Genomic DNA, 24,546 nt, shown 5'->3' with positions numbered 1-24,546 from the left:
ATAACCTCCATTTAAAAGTAATAAAGTAATATTCTATCCATAAATTGTAAACAACAAATCAAACTGGAAAAAAAATCAACATACCGGTATAATATACGAGATTTAATCAACTAGAGAGCTTTTTCAAGTAAGAAAATGATCTACCGGTATAGCAATAAAAGACACATGGGTGATATTACTTTAAGATTACAAATGGCGCCAGGAACTAAAAGTACATAACTAGAAAGTGACTTTTGTGATGAGACGATTGACCTTCCTTAGATATACAATAACAAGGCGTATTTGGTAAAAAGGAAACACTTTTGACACACGATTTAAGTGCTAGAGTGATGTTATTGAAATAGCATCGGAGATCGAAGTAAAAGTTACCCTGTAGAAAATTAGAATTTACACGTGACTGGACTAATTTGACATTTAATATTTATTTGTTAGACGATGTCATAAATCTCTTGTAGTATTAAAAAGAAAGAAAAAGAACTGAAAAACTTTCTAGGGAACATGCATATCACTTTGTATATTGACTCTTTCTATTGCAATAAAAACGAAATGAAATTATGTAATCACATGCATCCCAGAACGTGGTTACGACTGTGTGTTCATGTTTCATAGAGCGTTATGCTTTAATGTAAGGTTTATATCTTCATAAAGTACTTAGGCATCTAGTTACTTTTGATCTACACCCAGTTAAATGACATGTCTACACCAAATATACTGCCACACCCTAGAGGATACAGAAAATGGGATTTACATTTAAAAATATAAAAAGTATAAAAAATATATGTATTCAGTAATCTTCCTTACTTTAGGCACTTAGCTAACTTAACATGTTAAACAAGAGGGCCAAGATGGGTCTAGATCGCTCACCTGACCCATTTGAAGTCATCCGAGCAATTACCTAGACAAGCATCCTGACAAAGTTTGATGATGATTTGGTCAAAATGTCACCACTAGAGTGTTAACAAAGTTTTTCCATATTTGGGTGGTGTGACCTAGTTTTTGACCCCGGGTGACCAATATTCGAACTTGACATAGAAATCATTAAAACAAACTTTAAAACCAACTTCCAGGATATTTGGATCAAAACAGTAGCCACTAATTATAACAAATTTTTTCTATTTTTAGCTCCTGTGACCTAGTTTTTCATCCAAGATTACCCTTGTCTAGACAAGCATCCTGACCAAGTCTGATGACAATTGAATTAAAATGTGACCACTAGAGTGTTAACAAGGTTTTTTCATTTTTTGGCAGTGTGACCTAGGTTTTGACCCCAGGTGACACATATTCTAACTTGACCTAGAAGTCATCAAAACAAACTTTCAGACCAATTTCAAGGATATTTGGATCAAATCAGTAGCAACTGGAGTGTTAAGATCAAGGTCAGCAAGGTGATCAAGGTCAGGTGAGCTAAAAATTTATAAATGGATACAATATTGATAATACACTTAGTCATAAATCCAAGTAATCAGTAAATGGGAGAATGTACACTAATATATTTATATAGATCCTTTACTTAATCCTGAAATTTTACGATCTATTAATCAGATGTAAATAGACTTAATCAAAAATACATACAATTTGTTAATGGAAGCAAAAGCTATATATATCATATTCTAAATCATGAATATGTGTAACTATGATTTTAATACTGGTTGTAATTTCTTATAATATACTGTATTTATAGTTTAAAACTAACAATATGAGGATGTGCATATTAACCATAAATCGTTAGATTTTTTTAATGGGCAGGTCATGTTTCCATTGTCTTGGAAATGCCTATTATCTATTTTGGGGACAAAATGGTGACTCAATGGCCCAATACTAGTGACAAGTGCTAATCACTTTCCATTTCTAGCAGATTAAGGGTTAGAGAAAAATGTTTTATCACATACCGTGGCGCTTTTGCGACTCCGTAAAAATGGTATTGCACGGCCGTGCATGACGTCATTTAAACACATCGTAAAGATGCGCTAAATGTTAGCGTTATACTTTAGACTCGTCAATGAAAAATTGTTCTTTTTAACTTAAAATGGTCTTTGTTTTTGATATGTAAAAAATAAAATATGAAAGTTGTGCAACTTCATTACTGAATTCATTGAACTCCTTGAATAAAACAATATTCTGCTCGCGAGAGGCTCTCATAATTTTATTCAACTCGTCCAATAAATTCAGTATTAAACTTACACTCATTCATTCAATATCCTCTATATTTTAACATGTAAATCTGGATTAGGAAAATACAAACAAAAAGTTATAATAGTTCATTTATTCAATTTTGTACATTGTGTACATTTTTTATTACATAAACCACTAACAAATGTATTGCAGATCAAAGGTTACCAAAATAACATGTTTTCAAATCACATTTGTGAAATACTAGATTATACATGTATCTCTATCACATAATACATACCGTAACCCTAACCTGGTTCCCTGCCTACATTTACTATAAAGAAGTATAAGGGGAAGGAACTCCGGACGTATTGTAACCCTAACAATCCTTAAATTGTATGATGCACTTGTCCTGTTTTCTATAAGGAATAGTCTATTATTTTAGGTATTTCAGTATAAAAGTACAAACAACCAGTCAGCCAACAGTCAAGTGTCTTGCACAGGACTGGCCTGAATTTATACTGGTGGGAAAGGCAAATTTTTTCTCATGATTACTATACAAAAATATCAAAAGAATTTAATCATAATTGTATAAAGTATCAGCAAAAAATAACAAATTGGTATGCATAAACACTGAGCTATATGGATAGAACATATTTTATTTGTCTGTATTATAACTTTATAAGTCTCTGGTATAAATGAGATGAAAAACTGAAAACTTCATCAGAACAACTTTGGGAAATAAAATATAAGGTATCATTTAAGGAGATTCTTTATTATGAAAAGAAATAAAATAAAGAACTTCCATAAATGTTTTGAATACAGACTTTATACCTTGCTACTTAAATATTTTTGTGTCAGTAATTTTGAAACACCCCCACCCCAAGTGGGGGTGGGGCATGAATACTGACACACCATACATGTAAATATGATATAAAAACAGATCAAGAACACATGGTTAGAAGTTTAAATCATAAAAATCATGAAAAAAAAAATAAGCATTGGTTTTATATAAAAAAAATAAGCATTGGTTTTATATAAATAAAGTGGACTATTTCCAAACAAGAAAATGATATGAAGAAATATATTTGTCGATGTAAATACTTGATACATAGCACTGACAACCATTTAGTGTGTATACAATGGTGAACATGTAGGTCATGAATTTTAGTATAAATCAATGTTTTAATAATATCAGGTACTGGTAGATTTGTCTATTTAAAACAAATCTAAAATTCAATCCTATTATTGGTACATACATGTACATTATATCATGCTAAGTGTTGAAGTTGGCAAATGGCAAGTTTTAACATTGATTTTTTTAATTTGATTTTCTACCTTATTAAAACAAAATATAGAATCAGTCACTGATATAATGAAAGCTGTCAGAAACTCGGCAATTTGATTGGACACTTATATAATCACACTGGAAATATTGACCAATCCAAACAAGTTTTATAAAGACAGTTTTAAATCATGATTTTTCAGCTGATACTTATCAAGTCTTGTCTTCAAAGGAGTTGACTGGGTTACTCCATTTTTTTTCTGTTATCATTTTCACAAATCACAGTTTTCAGTAAAGCACTGATTTGCTACACAACACTTTTTTTTTTAATAAATGTTAAATGTAAGTAACATATCACAAAAATGTCAACCCAACTCCTAGCTGAAGACCCTGATTTGCACTGAAAGTAGAAAAAGACATTATTTTTAAACATATATACTTATTATAGGACATTTAATAATAAATGTTTCAAGTCAAATAGTCAATGAAATGGAAGAAAAACCCAACAAAACATCACAGTAATCATCACATATATGGGTTTTATATCCACACCAACACTGTGAAGTCTGACAGCAACTTTAAAGCTTAAATGGTGGAGATTGGTCAGTGTGGGGTGTAAGACATATGGCCTTTCATGTGCTTTTTCAGACTCAAGCATGCACCCAGGTATAACCACCAACCATGTATAAGATTTAAAACTGCAGCAGTGAGGAGGCAAACATTCCTAAATCAGTGACAATAAACACCAGACAACCACATATTTCAAATTCATTAAAAAATAATAATTCAGGATATATATCTACAGAATTACAATTTTCAAACAGATATATAAATCAAACATATACATGTATTTAAGACAATGGTTTCAAATTATATATGTGCAAAACATGGACTAAGTCCTGTAAGAAACAAGAGCCAGTTGAATCGGGTGATGCTCCCCGAATAGGTTTTGGACACAGGAAGGTATACCTCTTGTTGTGTCAGAGTTATGTCACAGACAAAGTTCAAAGTGTAAAAACGACCCAAATTTTGTGCACGACACATTGTCTCAATATGGTGATCATATTTGTGAAATAGTTGTAAAATCCGACTTCAAATTACGAAGTTATGCGCCTGACATTATTTTGCTGCAAGGTCATGCTGTGACCTTGACCTTCAAGGTAGTGACCCAAATGTTGCATGCGACACGTCAATTCAATATGGTGATCATCTCTGTGAAATAGTTGTTAAATCCGACTTCCAGTAACAAAGTTATGGGCCGGACACGATTTTGCTGCAAGGTCATACCGTTACCTTGACCTTCAAGGTAGTGACCCAAATGTTGCGCGCGACACAATGTCTCATTGTGGTGATCATTTCTGTGAAATAGTTGTAAAATCCGACTTCAAATAATGAAGTTATGTGCCGGACACAATTTTGCTTCAAGGTAGCGAGCCATATGTTTTGCATGACACGCCATTTTAATATGGTGATCATTTCTGTGAAATAGTTTAAAAATCTGACTATAAATAAGGAAGTTATGGGCCGGACACGATTTTGCTGCAAGGTCATGCTGTGACCTTGACCTTCAAGGTAGCGACTTAAATGTTGTGCATGACACGTCTTCTTAATATGATGATCATTTCTGTGAAATACTTTTTAAATCCAACTTCAAATAGCGAAGTTATGGGCCGGACACGATTTTGCTGCAAGGTCATGCTGTGACCTTGACCTTCAAGGAAGCGACCCACATGTTGCGCGTGACACATCGTCTCAATATGGTGATCATTTCTGTGGAATATTTTTTAAATCTGACTTCAAATAACAAAGTTATGGACAGGACACGATTTTGCTGCAAGGTCATGCTGTGACCTTGACCTTCAAGGTAGCGACCCAAATGTTGCGCTTGACACGTCGTCTCAATATTGTGATCATTTCTGTGAAATATTTTTAAAATCCGACTTCAAATAATGAAGTTATGGACCGGACACGATTTTGCTGCAAGGTCATGCTGTGACCTTGACCTTCAAGGTAGCGACCCAAATGTTGCGCGTGACACGTCGTCTCAATATGGTGATCATTTCTGTGAAATAATTTTAAAATCTGACTTCAAACTAGAACTGCCACTATCATGGCGTGAATACCCCCGCATACCACTTTGTCAGAATCAACAGTGGCCATTTAGAGCTCAAGGACAACCTCCCTGCCAAATCTGAGGTTACTAAGCCAGTGCATTGCTAAGTTATGTATTCTACATGCTTCAAATGTGAAAATGTCAAAATCAATACATTGCGGACAGGACATTCTTAAGCAATTGAGAAGAAAAGCTTTTTTTTTGTCAAGGTCCCTGTGACCTTGACTTTTGACCCAATGACCTCAAAATCAATAGGGGTCACCTTATAGTCATGATCAACATCCATGCCAAATATGAAATCTGTGGGTCAAAGGAATCTTAAGTTAATGGGTGGACAAACTTTTTGAAGTCAAAGTCCCTATGACCTTGACCTTTGATCCAGTGACCTCAAAATCAAAAGGGGTCATCTACTAATCATGATCAACATCCATGCCAAATATGAAGACTGTGGGTCAAAGGAATCTAAAGTTATTGGGCAGACAAACTTTTTAAAGTCCCTGTAACCTTGACCTCTGACCCAGTGACCTCAAAATCAATAGGGGTCACCTATAGTCATGATCAACATCCATGCCAAATATGAAGACTGTGGGTCAAAGGAATCTAAAGTTATTGGGCAGACAAACTTTTTGAAGTCAAAGTCCCTGTGACCTTGACCTTTGATCCAGTGACCTCAAAATCAAAAGGGGTCATCTACTAATCATGATCAACATCCATGCCAAATATGAAGACTGTGGGTCAAAGGAATCTTAAGTTATTGGGCAGACAAACTTTTTGAAGTCAAAGTCCCTGTGACCTTTGACCTGGTGACCTCAAAATCAAAAGGGGTCATCTACTAATCATGACTAACCTCCATGCCAAATATGAAGACTGTGGGTCAAAGGAATCTTAAGTTATAGGGCGGAAAAGCTTTTTGAAGTCAAGGCCCCTGTGACCTTGACCTTTGACCTGGTGACCTCAAAGTCAATAGGGGTCATCTACTAATCATGACTAACCTCCATGCCAAATATGAAGACTAAGGGTCAAAGAATCTTAAGTTATTGGGCGGACAAGCTTTTAGAAGTCATGGCCCCTTTGACCTTGACCTATGACCTGGTGACCTCAAAGTCAATAGGGGTCAATTACTAATCAGGACTAACCTCCATGCCAAATATGAAGACTGTAGGTCAAAGGAATCTTAAGTTATTGGGCGGACAAGCTTTTTGAAGTCAAGGCCCCTGTGACCTTGACCTTTGACCCAATGACCTCAAAGTCAATAGGGGTCATCTACTAATCATGACTAACCTCCATGCCACATATGAAGACTATGGGTCAAAGGAATCTTAAGTTATTGGGCGGACAAGCTTTTTGAAGTCAAGGCCCCTGTGACCTTGACCTTTGACCTGGTGACCTCAAAATCAATAGCGGTCATCTACTAATCATGACTAACCTCCATGCCAAATATGAAGACTATGGGTCAAAGGAATCTTAAGTTATTGGGTGGACAAGCTTTTTGAAGTCAAGGCCCCTGTGACCTTGACCTTTGACCTAGTGACCTCAAAATCTATAGGGGTCATCTACTAATCATGACTAACCTCCATGCCAAATATGAAGACTAAGGGTCAAAGGAATCTTAAGTTATTGGGTGGACAAGCTTTTTGAAGTCAAGGCCCCTGTGACCTTGACCTTTGACCTGGTGACCTCAAAATCAATAGCGGTCATCTACTAATCATGACTAACCTCCATGCCAAATATGAAGACTATGGGTCAAAGGAATCTTAAGTTATTGGGTGGACAAGCTTTTTGAAGTCAAGGCCCCTGTGACCTTGACCTTTGACCTAGTGACCTCAAAATCTATAGGGGTCATCTACTAATCATGACTAACCTCCATGCCAAATATGAAGACTAAGGGTCAAAGGAATCTTAAGTTATTGGGCGGACAAGAAAAAACCGACGGACGGACAAGCTGATCCCAGTATATAATAACAAAGACACGAATTCGGGACGTACGTACGTACGAACGGACTGACGGACGGACGGACAACCCGACGACTATAAGCTTCCCCGAAATTTTTCGGGGAGCATAAAAAGTAAATGATAAATTTTCATTTATAAGAAAGATAACAAATCAGTACTCTAACACGCTTCACACTATTCCCCTTTCAAACAGACAGGGCAATCAAGTGCATATAATCTGATTATATGCAAAGCATTAAAAAACGAAGGCTTACATGTCATATGACGTCAATAAACCAAATGATGTCAGGAATATTACTTCTACGCTCAATGTAGTTCAATACATCTTTGTTAACTTCCCTTTTTATAAGCATGTTAGAATGAAAATAGACTAATATATTTTTCCTTGTCTTGTAGAATTACAATACATTAGATAAATAAATATAGAATATTTCATTCAATAATGTATAATAAAGGAATATACCTATCCCCTTGTCTTATCCATATCGGCACAACATAATTTAGTTCCAGCCTCGCCACACCTCCGAGTCTTAACACAATACCAGCCCCATAAGCTAGTCTTAATGAATTTCTAAATACATCCATGTTTTCTCTGGTTAATTGATCTACCAAAAAGAAAAGACAACAAAAGTAAAATGACATAATTGGGCCGCGCCATGACAAAACGAACATAATTCACTTGGGACCAGCATGGATCCAGATCAGCCTGTGCATCCACCCAGTCTGAACAGGATCCATGTTGTTCACTATCAGTTTCTCTACTTGTAATAGCATTTATAAGTGAACAGCATGGATCCTGATCAGACTGCCTAGATGTGAAGGCTGGTCTGGATCTATGCTGGTCGCAAATGCATTATGTTCGTTTTGTCATGGCGCAGCTCATTAATCTTTTAATACTTCACCATATGATCGTCAATACATTAACATTATTAAATGAAACAAGAGCTGCCAAGCTGTCAGTGTGCTCATAATTATACTGGTCTAGGAAAACAAAAGCCAAGAAAACAAAAGGAATTCTCTAACCTCACAAAGGGAAATAATTCAAATTTTCTATGCTATCAAAGGGAAATAATTCAAATTTTCTATGCTATCAAAGGGAAATAATTCAAATTTTCTAAATTCGCAGTGGGGAATAATTGAAATACTTTCGAGAAAATCACTGTGTTATTAGTCTTGGATCGTGACTGATTACTTCAAGTGAATACATTTCATGGTTAGGGAAATATGATATTGCATATGAAAAATTAAGTCACTTTTATAGTAACACAAGACAGCTTTCTTTCAAGTTTACAAAGTAATTAAAATATACCTCTAGATTAATGTGACATATTTTGTACACAATAAAATATTGCACATCATGTTTGTTTAAAACTATTAACTTACGATTTCCACCACATAAAATATTGAAGAAATTTTACATAGAAAAGAACCCACATTGGAAAAATATCAATATATCTCTAGCAAATAATTGAATAAATAGAGGATATTGAATGAGTGTACTTAAATACTAAATTTATTGAACGAGTTGAATAAAATCATATTATGCGAGCCTCTGGCGAGCATAATATTGTTTTATTCAACGAGTTCAATAAATTTAGTATTGAATCTACATGAATATAATATTCTGTTTATTACATATATAAATTCTAAATTTAAATAAGTACTAAATTTATTGAACGAGTTGAATAAAATCATATTATGCGAGCCTCTGGCGAGCATAATATTGTTTTATTCAACGAGTTCAATAAATTTAGTATTGAATCTACATGAATATAATATTCTGTTTATTACATATATAAAATAAGAACAGTAAACTGTTAAAATGAGTAATTTTTCAATGACGCGCCCATAGTGTAACGCTACCAGTAGCGCGCTTTAACGCTATGTTTAAATGTAGCACAAATGACGTCACATCAAAGTGTTATTACACTAGTGTAATATCGTTTTTATTAAATGGCTTTATTACACTCCTGCCCGCGATTTATGTGATAATTAATAGAAATTTATAGGTTCTCACTTTATATGTTCCAACACAACTTTCAGGAAACCAAAGTTCTTACAGAAGTAGTTTTGGAGATTTTGATAGGAAGCCTACTTTAATAAGAGGTATTCTTGCTTGTATTTTTGGCTTAAAACACTAAATGATCTCTTTAATTCTGCCCAATCTCATAGTATTACTAGGTCAAAATGATTCCATTATTAATTCAACTATTAACAAGGTTAACATACCGAAACTAAAAGACTGAAAGTTTCCACAGTTTCCAGCATTTATAAAGAAATGTGACCTGAATAAGTCTCCAAACCCTCCTATACCAGGTCGAAATGGTAATGGTGTGTATAAATGTAAAGCTCCCATGCAGTACATATCACCTCCTAGTGCATTCCCTGAAATAACAAATTTTGACACACTAAATAAAATGGCACAGAAAAAAAATGATAATAAAAATACTATTCAGGGCCGGCAAAATCTGATTTTGACTTACTTGTCCGTTTTTTATGTGAAGCATTTTTTAAATGGTCCGTATGATATTTACATATTTAATTCTTGAAAATTTTCACTTGTCCCTACAGGCTGTGGGACAACCTGGGCAGCACAGACAATTAATTTTGCCCGCCCTGCTATTTCAACAAAATTCTACTATCACCTGTTATCTATTTTTGTCAAATTTAGCATTCATTATATCACAGACCAAAATTTTGATAATATCATATCCCATTCATAAAAGAGCTGTTCTAATTGGCTGATAAGTGTTGATATCATAAGTTTGTGAAAAGATGTGTAGACTTTATAGTTTTATAATGCCATGATATTCTTTCAAATGATAAACTCTATTATAGACAGTGGTATACAATTTATCGATTATACACTAACATTTTTCTGACCTAACTAGAACTGCCACTATCATGGCGTGAATACCCCCGCATACCACTTTGTCAGAATCAACAGTGGCCATTTAGAGCTCAAGGACAACCTCCCTGCCAAATCTGAGGTTACTAAGCCAGTGCATTGCTAAGTTATGTATTCTACATGCTTCAAATGTGAAAATGTCAAAATCAATACATTGCGGACAGGACATTCTTTAGCAATTGAGAAGAAAAGCTTCTTTTTTTTGTCAAGGTCCCTGTGACCTTGACCTTTGACCCAGTGACCTCAAAATCAATAGGGGTCACCTTATAGTCATGATCAACATCCATGCCAAATATGAAGACTGTGGGTCAAAGGAATCTTAAGTTAATGGGTGGACAAACTTTTTGAAGTCAAAGTCCCTATGACCTTGACCTTTGATCCAGTGACCTCAAAATCAAAAGGGGTCATCTACTAATCATGATCAACATCCATGCCAAATATAAAGACTGTGGGTCAAAGGAATCTGAAGTTATTGGGCAGATAAACTTTTTGAAGTCAAATCCCTGTGACCTTGACCTTTGACCTGGTGACCTCAAAATCAATAGGGGTCATCTACTAATCATGACTAACCTCCATTCCAAATATGAAGACTGTGGGTCAAAGGAATCTTAAGTTATTGGGCGGACAAGCTTTTTGAAGTCAAGGCCCCTGTGACCTTGACCTTTGACCTGGTGACCTCAAAAACAATAGGGGTCATCTTCTAATCATGACTAGTCTCCATGCCAAATATGAAGACTGTGGGTCAAAGGAATCTTAAGTTAGAGGGCGGACAAGCTTTTTGAAGTCAAGGCCCCTGTGATCTTGACTTTTGACCTGGTGACCTCAAAGTCAATAGGGGTCATCTACTAATCATGACTAACCTCAATGCCAAATATGAAGACTATGGGTCAAAGGAATCTTAAGTTATTGGGCGGACAAGCTTTTTGAAGTCAAGGCCCCTGTGACCTTGACCTTTGACCTCAAAATCAATAGGGGTCATCTACTTATCATGACTAGCCTCCATGCCAAATATGAAGACTGTGGGTCAAAGAAATCTTAAGTTATTGGGCAGACAACCTTTTTTAAGTCAAGGCCCCTGTGACCTTGACCTTTGACCTGGTGACCTCAAAATCAATAGGGGTCATCTACTAATCATGATTAATCTCCATGCCAAATATGAAGACTGTGGGTCAAAGGAATCTTAAGTTATTGGGCGGACAAGCTTTTTGAAGTCAAGGCCCCTGTGACCTTGACCTTTGACCTGGTGACCTCAAAATCAATAGGGGTCATCTACTAATCATGACTAACCTCCATGCCAAATATGACGACTGTAGGTCAAAGGAATCTTAAGTTATTGGGCAGATAAACTTTTTGAAGTCAAAGTCCCTGTGACCTTGACCTTTGACCTGGTGACCTCAAAATCAATAGGGGTCATCTACTAATCATGACTAACATCCATGCCAAATATGAAGACTGTAGGTCAAAGGAATCTTAAGTTATTGGGCGGACAAGCTTTTTGAAGTCAAGGCCCCTGTGACCTTGACCTTTGACCTAGTGACCTCAAAATCAATAGGGTCATCTACTAATCATGACTAACCTCCAAGCCAAATATGAAGACTAAGGGTCAAAGGAATCTTAAGTTATTGGGCGGACAAGAAAAAACCGACGGACCGACGGCCGGACGGACAAGCTGATTCCAGTATACCCCCCTTACAACTTTGTTGTGCGGGGGTATAATAAGTTTATCAAATTTGGATTTTTTCCTGGGTCCATATAACTTTTCTCAAGCCTGAAAAACTATAATTCATCACCTTAGTGCAATAACTGATTAATTGCTATTAAATTTAGGACTTCTTCCGTTATTACACTAAGGCAACAATATAAACCCTAACATCAGTTTATAACTGTTTTATGTAACATGAGCTCGATTTTTAATCAATGCATATACATGTTTGTGTGATACCAATATAGTAAAATAGAATACATAAGTCACATGATATGCTATATATAATCCTACCATCACTGTGGGGTCCAACACCTTTTATATTAAACCCTCGTAAAGTCAGGGGACCACCTAGAAAGAATTTATCAATTATCATAATATCTTTGTTTGGTTCTAGAGGTCTCATCACACCACCTGCTAATGACAGTTGGAAAACCTGAAATAAAAATAATTACATATATCAAAAACATACCATTAATTCCTTTCTATACATTGATCATTCATTTCCATTCCACAGATATCAACACCTTAGAGCAAAACTGATTAACTCCTATTGAATTTAGAAGAACTTATTATCTTATTGCACTACGGTAACTATATATCTTTTTTATCTATATCAGAAATATGCAATATGCATCAGAAAAAAATCTCACAAATTTACGCCGTGAAAGCCTGGATTACAATCCAACATTTTAACATTGCCAATATAATCTGATCACTGGACATATGTATTTATCTAATTTAATTCTTATCTTATTTTAATAGTAGTACACTTGCCCATCACCAGATATGCCTGTTATTAGGTTTTACCTTTATTTATGTTAGTATTGTTAGCATTTTCAGTTTCTTTCTTGCCTATTTTATATACACATATATATAGAAAATGATTACACAGGAAAATTTCACAAATAATTTAACAATATCAACAAGCGGAAAACTTTCAGTCTATATTTTTTATATTATGAAAACAAGTTTATGTATAGGACAGGTAAGGATCTCTCGCTAATTTCTATCTGGAAAAAAGTATATAATAGCACTGATATTTGCTGCTGCATATCATAATGTCTCCGGTTACCGTACATTTAGGTTCTCATTGGCCGCCATACGGTGACCTACTTTTGGCTCAAAATTCATATCTTTGGCTTAAATACTCTGTGGAAATTGCATGGAGGTAACCACTTTGTGCTTCAAAATCAAACCTTTAGGGCAGAACTGGTGGCATGTCCAGAGTCCGTACTCAACAGGGAAAGCTGCTTTTTGTGCCCTTCACCGGCAGATGGACCCTAATTAAGCATACACTAAACACATACTGCTGCATATTAGATAGGATTATCTACTGTTTACCCCAGTGCTAGGAAATACCTGTGTACAAAAAGTCACATGCTTTAATTGAAGCTAGATAACTTACAGAATTTAGCACTAGTTCCTTGTTAGCTTGAACTTCTATGTCATGTTTGAAAAATCTAGCATTCCCTCCCACACCAGCATATTCCTGAAAATGTATTTGTACAAATTTTTAATGAAAATGACTAAACATCAGTTAACTGTATAATCAATTCTCAAACAACTTTTTCACTTAATACACTTGTCAAGTACAATTGTTCAAAGAAACCTCTTTTTAAAAATTATTTAGTCTGGGTTAAAAAATTACTCTTACACCAAATAAACTACCTATTTTTTGGACCTGTGCAATTTAGAAGTTCTGAAATTTCTAAAATTTTCAGAATTTATTTTATTTTCAAAGGACCGGAAGAATGGATGATTTATTTTCATTTAATTGAATTTTAGCCATTTGAATACTCCAACATTATGAATGAAAAAGTCCAATAAATTCTGATCCACAAAAACTTAACATTTTTTTCTTTGGGATAAAATCTTCTTATCCAAGTACTCCTACTATTCTACCAATAATTTCTTAATTTGCATAAGATATGAAAAGTTATTTCACCTGTGTAAGTTTCAGCAAAGATCCTTCATTAGGTAATATAGGGTCATCCCTACTGTCTCTCATAAATGTATGCTGAAACAGAAAATACTTGTCCATTCATAATTTTTCTTCTTTTTTTTATATACATATAAAATCAACTAAGAATGACAATCACATTATGAAGAATAATGGATTTGAAAGAAAAACTTTGAGAAATTATTCAAATTTGCAAAACACAAGTAAATTTCAAAAAATGCAACCATACTTAACAGTTACAAAGTACTTTAAATCAAGCACAATTCTTAAAAATTATCAATAATGGCCCTTTAAACTTAAGCCCCCATTCAACATGATGGCAACTTAATTTAAATTTTTTTTCACGTTCATGTATTACTACATTCTTTTATTACAAAAACCAAACTTTAAGTTAGAGACCAAAAAGATTTTGAAGCAAAAATATAAAGACTGCACAGTTCTCTGTGCATTCTCAGGGAAAAGTCAGATTCTCAGGAAAAAGTCAGCACTCCAATCTTCTGCAAGAATTTTATTAATACTTAAACCATCCCTGTTTACATGGCAACATCTTTCTTAATGTACTTGCTTTATAGAAGTTGTCACAGTAACTGTGTATAAAAACCCTCTTACTTTTACACTTGACTTCATACTATGTCCAGCTTGTTCTCTAACCGCGAAGGATGTAGAATTAGACATGCACCGTAAATCTCTCCAAACACCTTCCCATTTAATATTGTGCTTACCAATCAAAGATGGAAACTGTAAAATAAGAATATTTCTCTTTATCAAGCATGATAATCTTAAAATTTGTGCAATAATGAAACTATGATAAATAAGGCACTTAACTATGGAAAATTCAATTTTATTAATATATTACATGTAAATATATACATTTAAAGGAACTCCACTAAGGACCAATAGCCTTAAATAATAAATTTTGAAATTCTTTCTTAAATCAACTGGTACATTTAAATTTGAAACCAAGCAATAGATGATATATTAAATATACACTGTATTAAATTGATAATCGATTTGTATGTGATTTTTTGCGGATTTGAGTGAAAAACGTTTAAACGGTTTTCATTTATTTAGCCAATTTGCACAATTAAATTGATTTTTTTCTGGGAAACAGAGTGAGCGAATGATCTGAAATTTTGTACACAAGTTATTTGTCTAGACATACATACGATATAAAAATTCTGAAAACATATTTTTGGTCCATTCACGTCAAAAAAACCTCAGTGGAGTCCCTTTAAGTTGCAATAATAGTAACATAGAAAATAAAAAATGTTTTAAATGTGTATAACTGATGTCAATGATGTAATTTTAAATGCATATTCTATTTACAATTGTTCAAAAGAAGCTCTTTTATTAATTCAACATATAAACTAATTATCACAACTACAGTCGAGACTGTCATATGTGACTTTCCAAGGGATCTTCAGAAAAAGGTCGCATATGACAGGGAGTCTCTAAATACAGTCTCAAGGAAAATTAAATTTAAATATCATCTATCTGTCTATATACCAATGTGACTGACAGACCCTGTATGTTTTGTGATTGATATTGTTACTGTTTTTACGTATCTTGCCAAAAAATATATATGGATATAATTATGCAAATAAAACAATTTTCAAACATCAAAGAATATGTAAAATGTGTACTGCAAATATTTGTTCACATTATATTTAATGAATAAATTACATGCATTGATTTCTTATTGGAAAATTTGACTTAGAATTTATAGAAAATAAAGTTCTAATTACCTCCCTTTAATGGCCTTTATTTACATGAAATGTTAAATTGGGTGGTATCTTTATAAATAATGCTTATTTGAACTTACAATATTGACAAATCTTAATTTGAGCATCATATTTATGAAATAAAACCATGAAAAAATTGTGTTACAGGATCTTTAAACAATTGTCCATATCCAAAGCTTTTTCTGGTTCGGTATCAATATTTTTTCCGTATTAATTATGCAGCCATAGAAAGGTAAACTAAAAAAATGCTGCCTAAAAAATCTTCCGTGGGCACTCTATAATTAAAAAAAAATCTAACACAAGTACTCAGGCCATTTTGTACATTACACACACATCGATTACATCATGCTTTCCATGAACAGACGCTACGTCACTTGGTACCTGCATGTATCTACCGGTATATACACGCTAATTGTGTAATTGAGATAGAGGTGTGTAGACTTTGTTTGCTACAGTGCTGGATTATAATTGGACTTAATTATTTTGGCCCTCTGGGTGTTAAAATAGGTATTCTTTTTCTGATTAACGGATAATAAAAAGGTGTGAAAGTCGTTTAAATCAGACAAAACATTGCATTGGGACCAGACAATTAAGGTCGCTTGTCACATATGACAGGGAGTCGTTTAATTCAGACCATTTATATAGGAAAATACGTTGGGAGTACTGAAACAAGGTCGGATAAGACAGGGAGTCGTTTAAACCAGGGGGTCGCTAAGGCAGTCTCGACTGTATAATCATAATGTGAAATCTCCTAAGGTAACAACAATAATGTCTCATCCTGAAGTACAAATCTTAGCAAAAATCATTTCAAAGGTTATTTCTAATGACTCTTAAGTATCAAGTATCAGCAATCTACTTCATGAGTCATTTGTCGAGATAAAATCAAACCCTATTTGAACTGAAAATTATTATAGTCTTGGTAGTAATAGAGCCACACCAGGTTCTATACTTTTGGCTGAGACACTTAAATTTTTCATCTTCACTAAATTGATAATAGTCTTTTTCAGAAATTAGGCAGTTTAAGGGTTAAAGTTTTAACACTGACACTGTAAACTTTATATGGTCACTTTCTATCAGCTATTGGTTGCATACATAGACCAAAAAGCATTGTCATCATCCTTGTTGCTTTTATTCTAAGATATGTATTATCTTATATAGATTAAGAGATTGTCCAATAAGAACATACAGAAAGGTCTACTCCCACTCCTCTATCAGTTTCCTTGTAACCACTCCAGGGATATTCACTGTGACCTTGATAGCCTGTTGCACCAAATCTGTAAACAATATATTGTGTGAAATACTAGCAGGCATGATGGTCCTCAATGTTTCAAACATCAAAACTTCTGTCAAATATAGGCTTCAAATAACAAGCATCAATAACTCAGAAAAATATGAGCTTCAACTAAGAAACACCAATAATTTAGCCAAATATGGGCTTCAACTGGTAAACATCACCACTTCAGCAAAATATTGGCTTTAACTAATAAAGCTCAATAATTCAGCCAAATATTGACTTTAACTAACAAACTTCAAAGATTCAGCCAAATGTAGGCTTAAACTAACAATAATCAATAATTCATCCAAATATAGGCTTCAACTAATAAACCTGAATAATTCAGTCAAATATGCACTTCAACTAACAAACTTCAAAGATTCAGCAAAATGTAGGCTTCAACTAATAAACCTCAATAATTCAGCCAAATATGGACTTCAAATAACAGACAGGCATTTCAGACATATATATTACATTAAACAATTAAACAAATTTATATTTATACCAAATAATGACAACAAACTTATATTTAATGATGCAAACAAAATAAAGTCATTACGATGAATCAATATGGAATGTAGGCCCTTTAATCAGCATTTACTTACAAGACCTCTGTATTCCCGTTGACAGGTCTTGTAAGATGAAGACCAAGGCCTCGGGAATGTTTCGTACCATATGTGTATTCTGCAATAACCTTCTCAGCTCTGCCAAACAAGTTTGGGATTCTCAAATTAAACAACTGAAAATAAATGCAGTTGTATAAACAAGCAAATTCGTTGAATTTATATCCCCCGCCGAGTACTGGTTATTATTAACACAACAGCTGAAGACATAAGGCTTTATTTATATATTAATCATGGCAAAAACAGTAATATTCTTTGAACTTGATAAATATTCAGGGCAATAACAGAGCCATAACTTTGTGTTAAATAGTAAAATCTGGAAATGCCAATGAGATGTATGCATACTTCATAACTAATCAAGGGCCATAAATCTGAGTTATAAGTATCTGACTGGAACAAGGCGACTATATGCACATCTCCTCTTAGTATCCCATAAAGTTTCATTGAATTCCAGCCATAGTAGCAGAGAAGTAGCGGGGAAACAAATATTTTTCTATATAGATACTGCATAACTAATCAAGGGCCATAACTCTGAGTTAAAGTGTCTGACCGGAACAAGCAGACGATATGCGCATCTCATCTTGGTATTGAAGGTTCCCATAAAGTTTTGTTGAATTCCAGCCAGTAGTTGCAGAGAAGTAGTGCGGAAACAATTTTTACTCTATATGCATACTACATAACTAATCAAGGGCCATAACTCTGAGTTAAAGGGTCTGACCGGAACAAGCCGACGATATGCGCATCTCCTCTTGATATTGATGATTGAAGATTCCCATAAAGTTTCGTTGAATTCCAGCCAGAAGTTGCAGAGAACTACTCCGGAAACGATTTTTACTCCAAATGCATATTGCATAACTAATCAAGGGCCATAACTCTGAGTTAAAGTGTCTGACCGGAACAAGCCGACGATATGCGCATCTCCTCTTGATATTGATGATTCCCATAAAGTTTCGTTGAATTCCAGCCAGTAGTTGCAGAGAACTACTCCGGAAACGATTTTTACTCTATATGCATACTACATAACTAATCAAGGGCCATAAGTCTGAGTTAAATGGCTTATTTTATAGCAGATAATTGGTCATATTCCCAATTGAAAATAGTATATTATTTTCCCAATCCACTGGAAAAACTTCCTGATCGGAAGTTACAAAATAAAAATATTGAATAACAAATTCTAAAATCTTTGAAAATAAGGGCTTCTTCACTGTTATGGTGTTTAAATGTTTACAGATGCCATCCTAGACAATTACTCTTTGCATTCATTTTATCACTGCAAAATTTAAGTGAGGCATTTTTCCCCAATTTTTAAGAAATCATTGATGAAATTCCCAATTCCATTGGTAGGGGTCATGTTCTCAAAATCCTGGAAAACATCCTGCATTCACTGAAATAATCATCTTATCAATACTGCAATATTGTTCCTTTTTATAGAAGACTGTTCGTACCATATGGAATAAGTAAAATACTAGATCACAACATTCCTCCTCTTTATAATTTAACACTTGATATATATAGAATCTGACATGTCATATGTTGTTAACAAATCAAACATGTCTGATAAAATGAGGGTGTGGTAAATTCCATAACTTTTTTCAAAAGTCTATTAAAAATTACAAAAACTATAAAACTATTTACATCTTTGAATACAAAGTTCAAAAGTCTCAAAATCACTATTAAATGCATCATTTTCTAAATAATATCACCAATTTACTTTGTTTTAAATCAATAACAATTTAATTGCAAGGCAGACCACATAATCATGATTCTTCTATATAATGAAGAGTAAGAGATTATTGTAACATATTTTTACATTCAATACTTAAGATAAGTGTAATGTATCAGTCAAGTATAATCCTGGCCATCCTCTCCATAGTGAATAGAGAAGATTAATTTTAAGATGTTTGGACATCTGAACAATTTAAGGCTCAAACCTGTGGTGACATTCATATAGCAAAACCTTGCCAAATACACGCACACTATGATTTGGAAACTTCCTCTATTACTGTGACATCAAAGCATAACGACATCAATTGAGCCATGTCACGACAAAACCAACATAATGGTTTTGCGACCAGCATGGATCCAGACCAGCCTGCGCTTCCGCGCAGTCTGATCAGGATCCATGCTGTTCGCTATCAGTTTCTTTACTTGTTATAGGGTCTGTAAGCGAACAGCATGGATCCTGATCAGACTGTGCGGAGGCGCAGGCTGGTCTGGATCCATGCTGATCGCAAACCCATTCTGTTGGTTTTGTCGTGACGCGGCTCAATTAACTTACAGGGCAGTGACAAAAGGTTTAAAGCCATTCCTCGTTATACACCACACTGAGCTGAGAGTGGGAGGGATGTGGTTATAACTGACTGATGCATTAATAGACTAAAATCTTACAGAACTGCTTACCAGGTTGCCATCATTGGTGCCGATCTGTGTGTGTGCACCACCAGTCATAAATCTCATTTCTTGAACATGATACTTGACCTGGTAACCATGGGAACTAGCTTTCGCACCTGAAAACAATTTAAAGTATTTATACCTACTCTGATGGAACTGAATGATAAGCCTGTGGCACCACTACAGAGCCAGCCCAGCCTGTACATCCAAGCAGTTTTACCATTCTCTATTTCATCGGCAGCTTAATTTTCATTTTTTTTTAAAGAAATCCCTTAAAATTCAATCAACTGTTCTAAACACAAAGCCTTGCAGATCTATTACACACAGTTTGCAGGTCAAGGATTTAAATTGTATACATTTGTATATATTTTAAACTTATTCTGTGAACCTGCTCCACTGAAACTTTATTGCTTAAGCTATTTCTTTGAATTCTTTTTTTCATAATCTGTATTTATTGATGAAAAATAGCAAATTTGTTTCAAATCACAATTTACAATCATTTCATTTTGTTACACAACACTGCAAATGGTTACTTTCCATCTTTATTGATTGAAGAATGCAATCGAAACATCTGTGCCCTTTCATGTACCAATGCAGTATTAAACAGGCACCCAAGTAGAACAACCCATCTTCAATAAATTAGCAGGACAACTTTCTCACAAGTGTGAAACCAATATTCCAAATAAGATTAGAACACAGAGTGGAGAGGTAAAAGTGATTATGAGATATGAATCTTAACTGCTCAGCCACAGATTTTCCAAAATTATAATCCATGAAACTTTTATTTTCCTCACCGTTAAGTGTGATATAATCAGTTATCTGACAGTTATGATTATATTATATGTAGTATACATGCCTTTATATGTATCAATTTCAATCCTAACAGTCTTGAAGATTCCCAGTTTCTTCATGTTATTTTTGGCATCCTGACATCTTTGAATCATCTGTACAAATGTAAATGAATCTATGTCAACATATATCACAGTATAATGTTTCATTTTATCAGATATTTCCGATATCATAAAGTATGATCACTTCTGTCTGTAATGTTATAATTAATCTGTTCTATTTCATTCTATGCTTATCCTTAAAACACAAAGTTACAGCATGGCCATGTGGTTAATGTGTCAGACTATAAACCTAACAATTGCTGGCAGCATGGTTTCAAATCCCGTTAAGAGCAAGCAATTGTTTCCTTCTATAAGAACAAGAAATTTCACACTAAGTGCTCAAGACTGGTCGGTGCCATGCACAGTTTCAAAAGTATTTCTTTAAGGTTATAGCTTCCATCAAATATGGAACAAATCTAGAACATCAAATAATTATACATGTACTTACATCTTCAAAATTTTCAGCCTCAAAAACTTGCTCCACTTGTTTAGTAACAATATCATCTTTTGTACGTCCCACTCCATCAATTATCACTCTTTCTACCTTAGCCTGTAATATGACATGGTCGTAAAATAAATGCCTTAACTCAAAGGTACACTTTCAAAACTGGAGTGAAGCTGAATGTAATATGATTTAAAACTTATGCTCCACTCACCTAAAGAAATTTGACAATAGTCAAAGTCAAAATATCTAAATATATCTACCATTTGAAACCTCCTTCATGCAGTATTGCTCTTTTGGCATAAAGATTTTAAATTGTGCAAAATTGTTTATTCAAACAAATGTAAATATCATTCAAAGCATAAAAGGATAAATTAAAATTTGACAATGAAATGTGTTGAAACATCTGTCTGATACCATACTGAAATGAACTCCAGCAAATTTATCAGTTTTCAAATCGAGAATTTCAGTTCGATTGGGATTTTTTTTAAAGGATTGGGAAAAAATAAGTACATTTTGTATATTTGCCATTTGGAATGAGTCTGGTAATCTGACCTGTGGTCATGTGTGGTGACACTGGGAAAAGGCAGGAAAATGATAATTTTTCTAAAAGAAATGGCTTTTTTATAGTAATAAAGAAATACAACTAAAATGTACATGTTAAGATTTTGATAATATTTGATGAACATCTTTTCTCAGCATCAAATACATTGATGATTCTTGCTGATGTTTATTTCAATGTAAACAACCACGTGTATATGGCTAAATATGGGAACTTTGCTTTTTAAGTATGTTTGTAATAAAAGGCCATAACAAAAGAAACCCTAAATAGATTTTTATGAAACTTGGTGATCCTCAGCTCTCTATTCCTATAAACATTCCTACCAAATTCAGATGGACAATGCCATTTCCTTGACAGGGGGTTAAAAATTCCATTTATTGCAGCAGCAGCAGTGTACATGTACATGTATATTGATAACAGAAACATCACAAATGTTCAATCTGCAGAATAAAAATAAACATTTATAACAGTTACTTACTGGAGTTTCACGTAGATTAATTGTCTGTTTCCGTGGCTGCTCCTGAAATATTCAGTACCATAATTTAGAAATTGTCATAGAAAACATGAGAAATTCAGTAAATATAACTAACAATGATGACAATTTTCACTCAGTTAACATCAGGATCTACAACAGTTTAATTATTTTACAGAATATCTTTCCATGTTACATGCATCAGGGTTCTAGCCAGGAATTTGTGAAGGCATGTTGCAAAAATATTTACCTGGCAATTGGTTCAGCCTGAAATATTGACAGCTTATAGGGATTGGGAGAATATGTTAGCAATATGAGCTACAGTAAATAAAATATTTTCTTTTTTCCAATTCCTTGTGTCCTAAATGACATCAAAGGTACATGATATAGATGCAAAATCAAGGCAGGGTTATTCATGCCAAGACAATGGTTACATCGTTACTTCGCTATCATGCCAGTTCATTGGTTTTAAGCCTCTGATGCTACTGACACTGACTGACAAGTATGATGAGAAAGTATGCAACATGCTTGGAAAGACATTAAAGTATTTTAATTTAATGCTGATATTGAGTATTTCTTTATAATTAATTAAGGGATGTTGGAGAGATTATTGAATGATGCAATAATTTCTCAATGTCTGAAAGAATGCCACATGCAATAATTGGCTGATGACAACCCTGCTCTGAGCTATCAATCAACAGCAAACATTAAATCGTTAAATCTAAAATTCTCTTAAAATCTTCCACCTATCACATTCACTCAGTCATTATTAATAGAATTGATAAAGACTCAACTTGATCTCTGTATAATAACATAAGAACAATAAATCCAAAACAGATTGTCTTTAATCAGACAATAGATCTTCTTTGTTCAAACATGTTTTGAGAATCAGATCTAGCTCTATAACAATTGGTAAAATACCAAAACATCCGGAAGTGTTGCTTATCCGGACACTACTCAACTTACAAGGTTACGAACAACATCATTTCTATACATTAAAAACAAGTAATAAGTTTTACAAACTAACGACCAAATACAAAATTGTTTATGAACCATTACCTCTGCGTAGACTTTTCGCATCATCGTGTTGCACGTGAAATATTTGATAAATTACTTCGTTAGTGTATACACCGGGTGGCAAAGGGAGATTACTCAAACTTGCTGGAAATCAGCGCAAGACCAAGGAGGAGAAATGGTTAAAAATTAAAGCGTTTTTATATAACTAAGAGCTACGTTTGGTTAATAATTGTGTAAAATATCTACTTAAAAATCTAACCAAGTATACATCTGCAGGCTATTATGATTTACAACACGAAACAGCACATTAAATGGGGATATCATAGATAACGATTCGTCCCATTGCCGATTCGACCTCTTATCAGTTTTACTTTATGTTTTAAATCTACATGATTTTTTAAAAAATTTTATAGAAAAAATAGGTACATTATGCACGTATTTGGTATATTATTTATAGATATTAACATTTTATTTTGATTTAGCCTAATATAAATTCATGGTTTGAACTAAATCTAGCTGTTTATTCCCATTTCCTATATTCTCATAATTCTGTCAAACTACAGTAGGCTTATTTTTACCGTCTTTATACAGTAACGACAGAAAATGTTAAGACTGAATTTTATCACATTTCTGCCAGATGATAATACAGTATTACCATTCGGTGTCTGAGAGGTATTCAGTAGAGCAATACACACTTTATGTGGGGCCTGTCTAAAACGCGGACGCCTTAAGCGGACAATATAAACATATAGGGAAAACGCTGACAATATAGACAAAGAGGAAAAAAGCGGACGATATAGATATATAGTGTAGACTAATTGGTGATGATTTTGGGCATTGATGAAGTTTAGTAAAATGACGTGTAATTGGATTTATACTTAATATATAAAAAAATATAACAAATTAGCAAATTGGGAGAAATATTAAAGTAATTTATGATTGAATGTCAATGAATTTTATTTCATAATTATATGACACATTTTCGGAATTTCTTAATATTGAAAACTAATATATGAAACAAATGGATCAAATGAATGTCCTTAGAATTACAATGAAGGTACTAAATTGGCAACAGCTGATATGTAATTTAAGGATATGTAT

General features: G+C 33.9%; 1 protein-coding gene across 1 annotated transcript; it reads right to left on the bottom strand.

The window, feature by feature from the left end:
* Positions 1 to 3,660: 3,660 nt before the first annotated feature.
* LOC132747254 (sorting and assembly machinery component 50 homolog) lies at positions 3,661 to 23,602 on the bottom strand. Its single transcript, XM_060736616.1, has 14 exons — positions 23,488 to 23,602; positions 22,435 to 22,476; positions 21,401 to 21,502; positions 20,919 to 21,006; positions 20,072 to 20,178; positions 17,654 to 17,787; positions 16,962 to 17,049; positions 14,643 to 14,771; positions 14,019 to 14,090; positions 13,479 to 13,562; positions 12,365 to 12,506; positions 9,690 to 9,845; positions 7,924 to 8,065; positions 3,661 to 3,794 (listed from the first exon to the last, which is right to left on the bottom strand). Exons 1-14 carry the CDS (start codon positions 23,509 to 23,511, stop codon positions 3,749 to 3,751), a joined length of 1,356 nt encoding a protein of 451 aa, XP_060592599.1. The 5' UTR covers positions 23,512 to 23,602; the 3' UTR covers positions 3,661 to 3,748.
* Positions 23,603 to 24,546: the final 944 nt, after the last annotated feature.

This window comes from Ruditapes philippinarum, unplaced genomic scaffold (assembly GCF_026571515.1).
Source record: "Ruditapes philippinarum isolate M1 unplaced genomic scaffold, ASM2657151v2 ctg512_1_1_1_1, whole genome shotgun sequence".
Taxonomy (NCBI): domain Eukaryota; kingdom Metazoa; phylum Mollusca; class Bivalvia; order Venerida; family Veneridae; genus Ruditapes; species Ruditapes philippinarum.
Note: the sequence above shows the minus strand (reverse complement) of the source record. Positions and strands in the feature narration are given on the sequence as shown.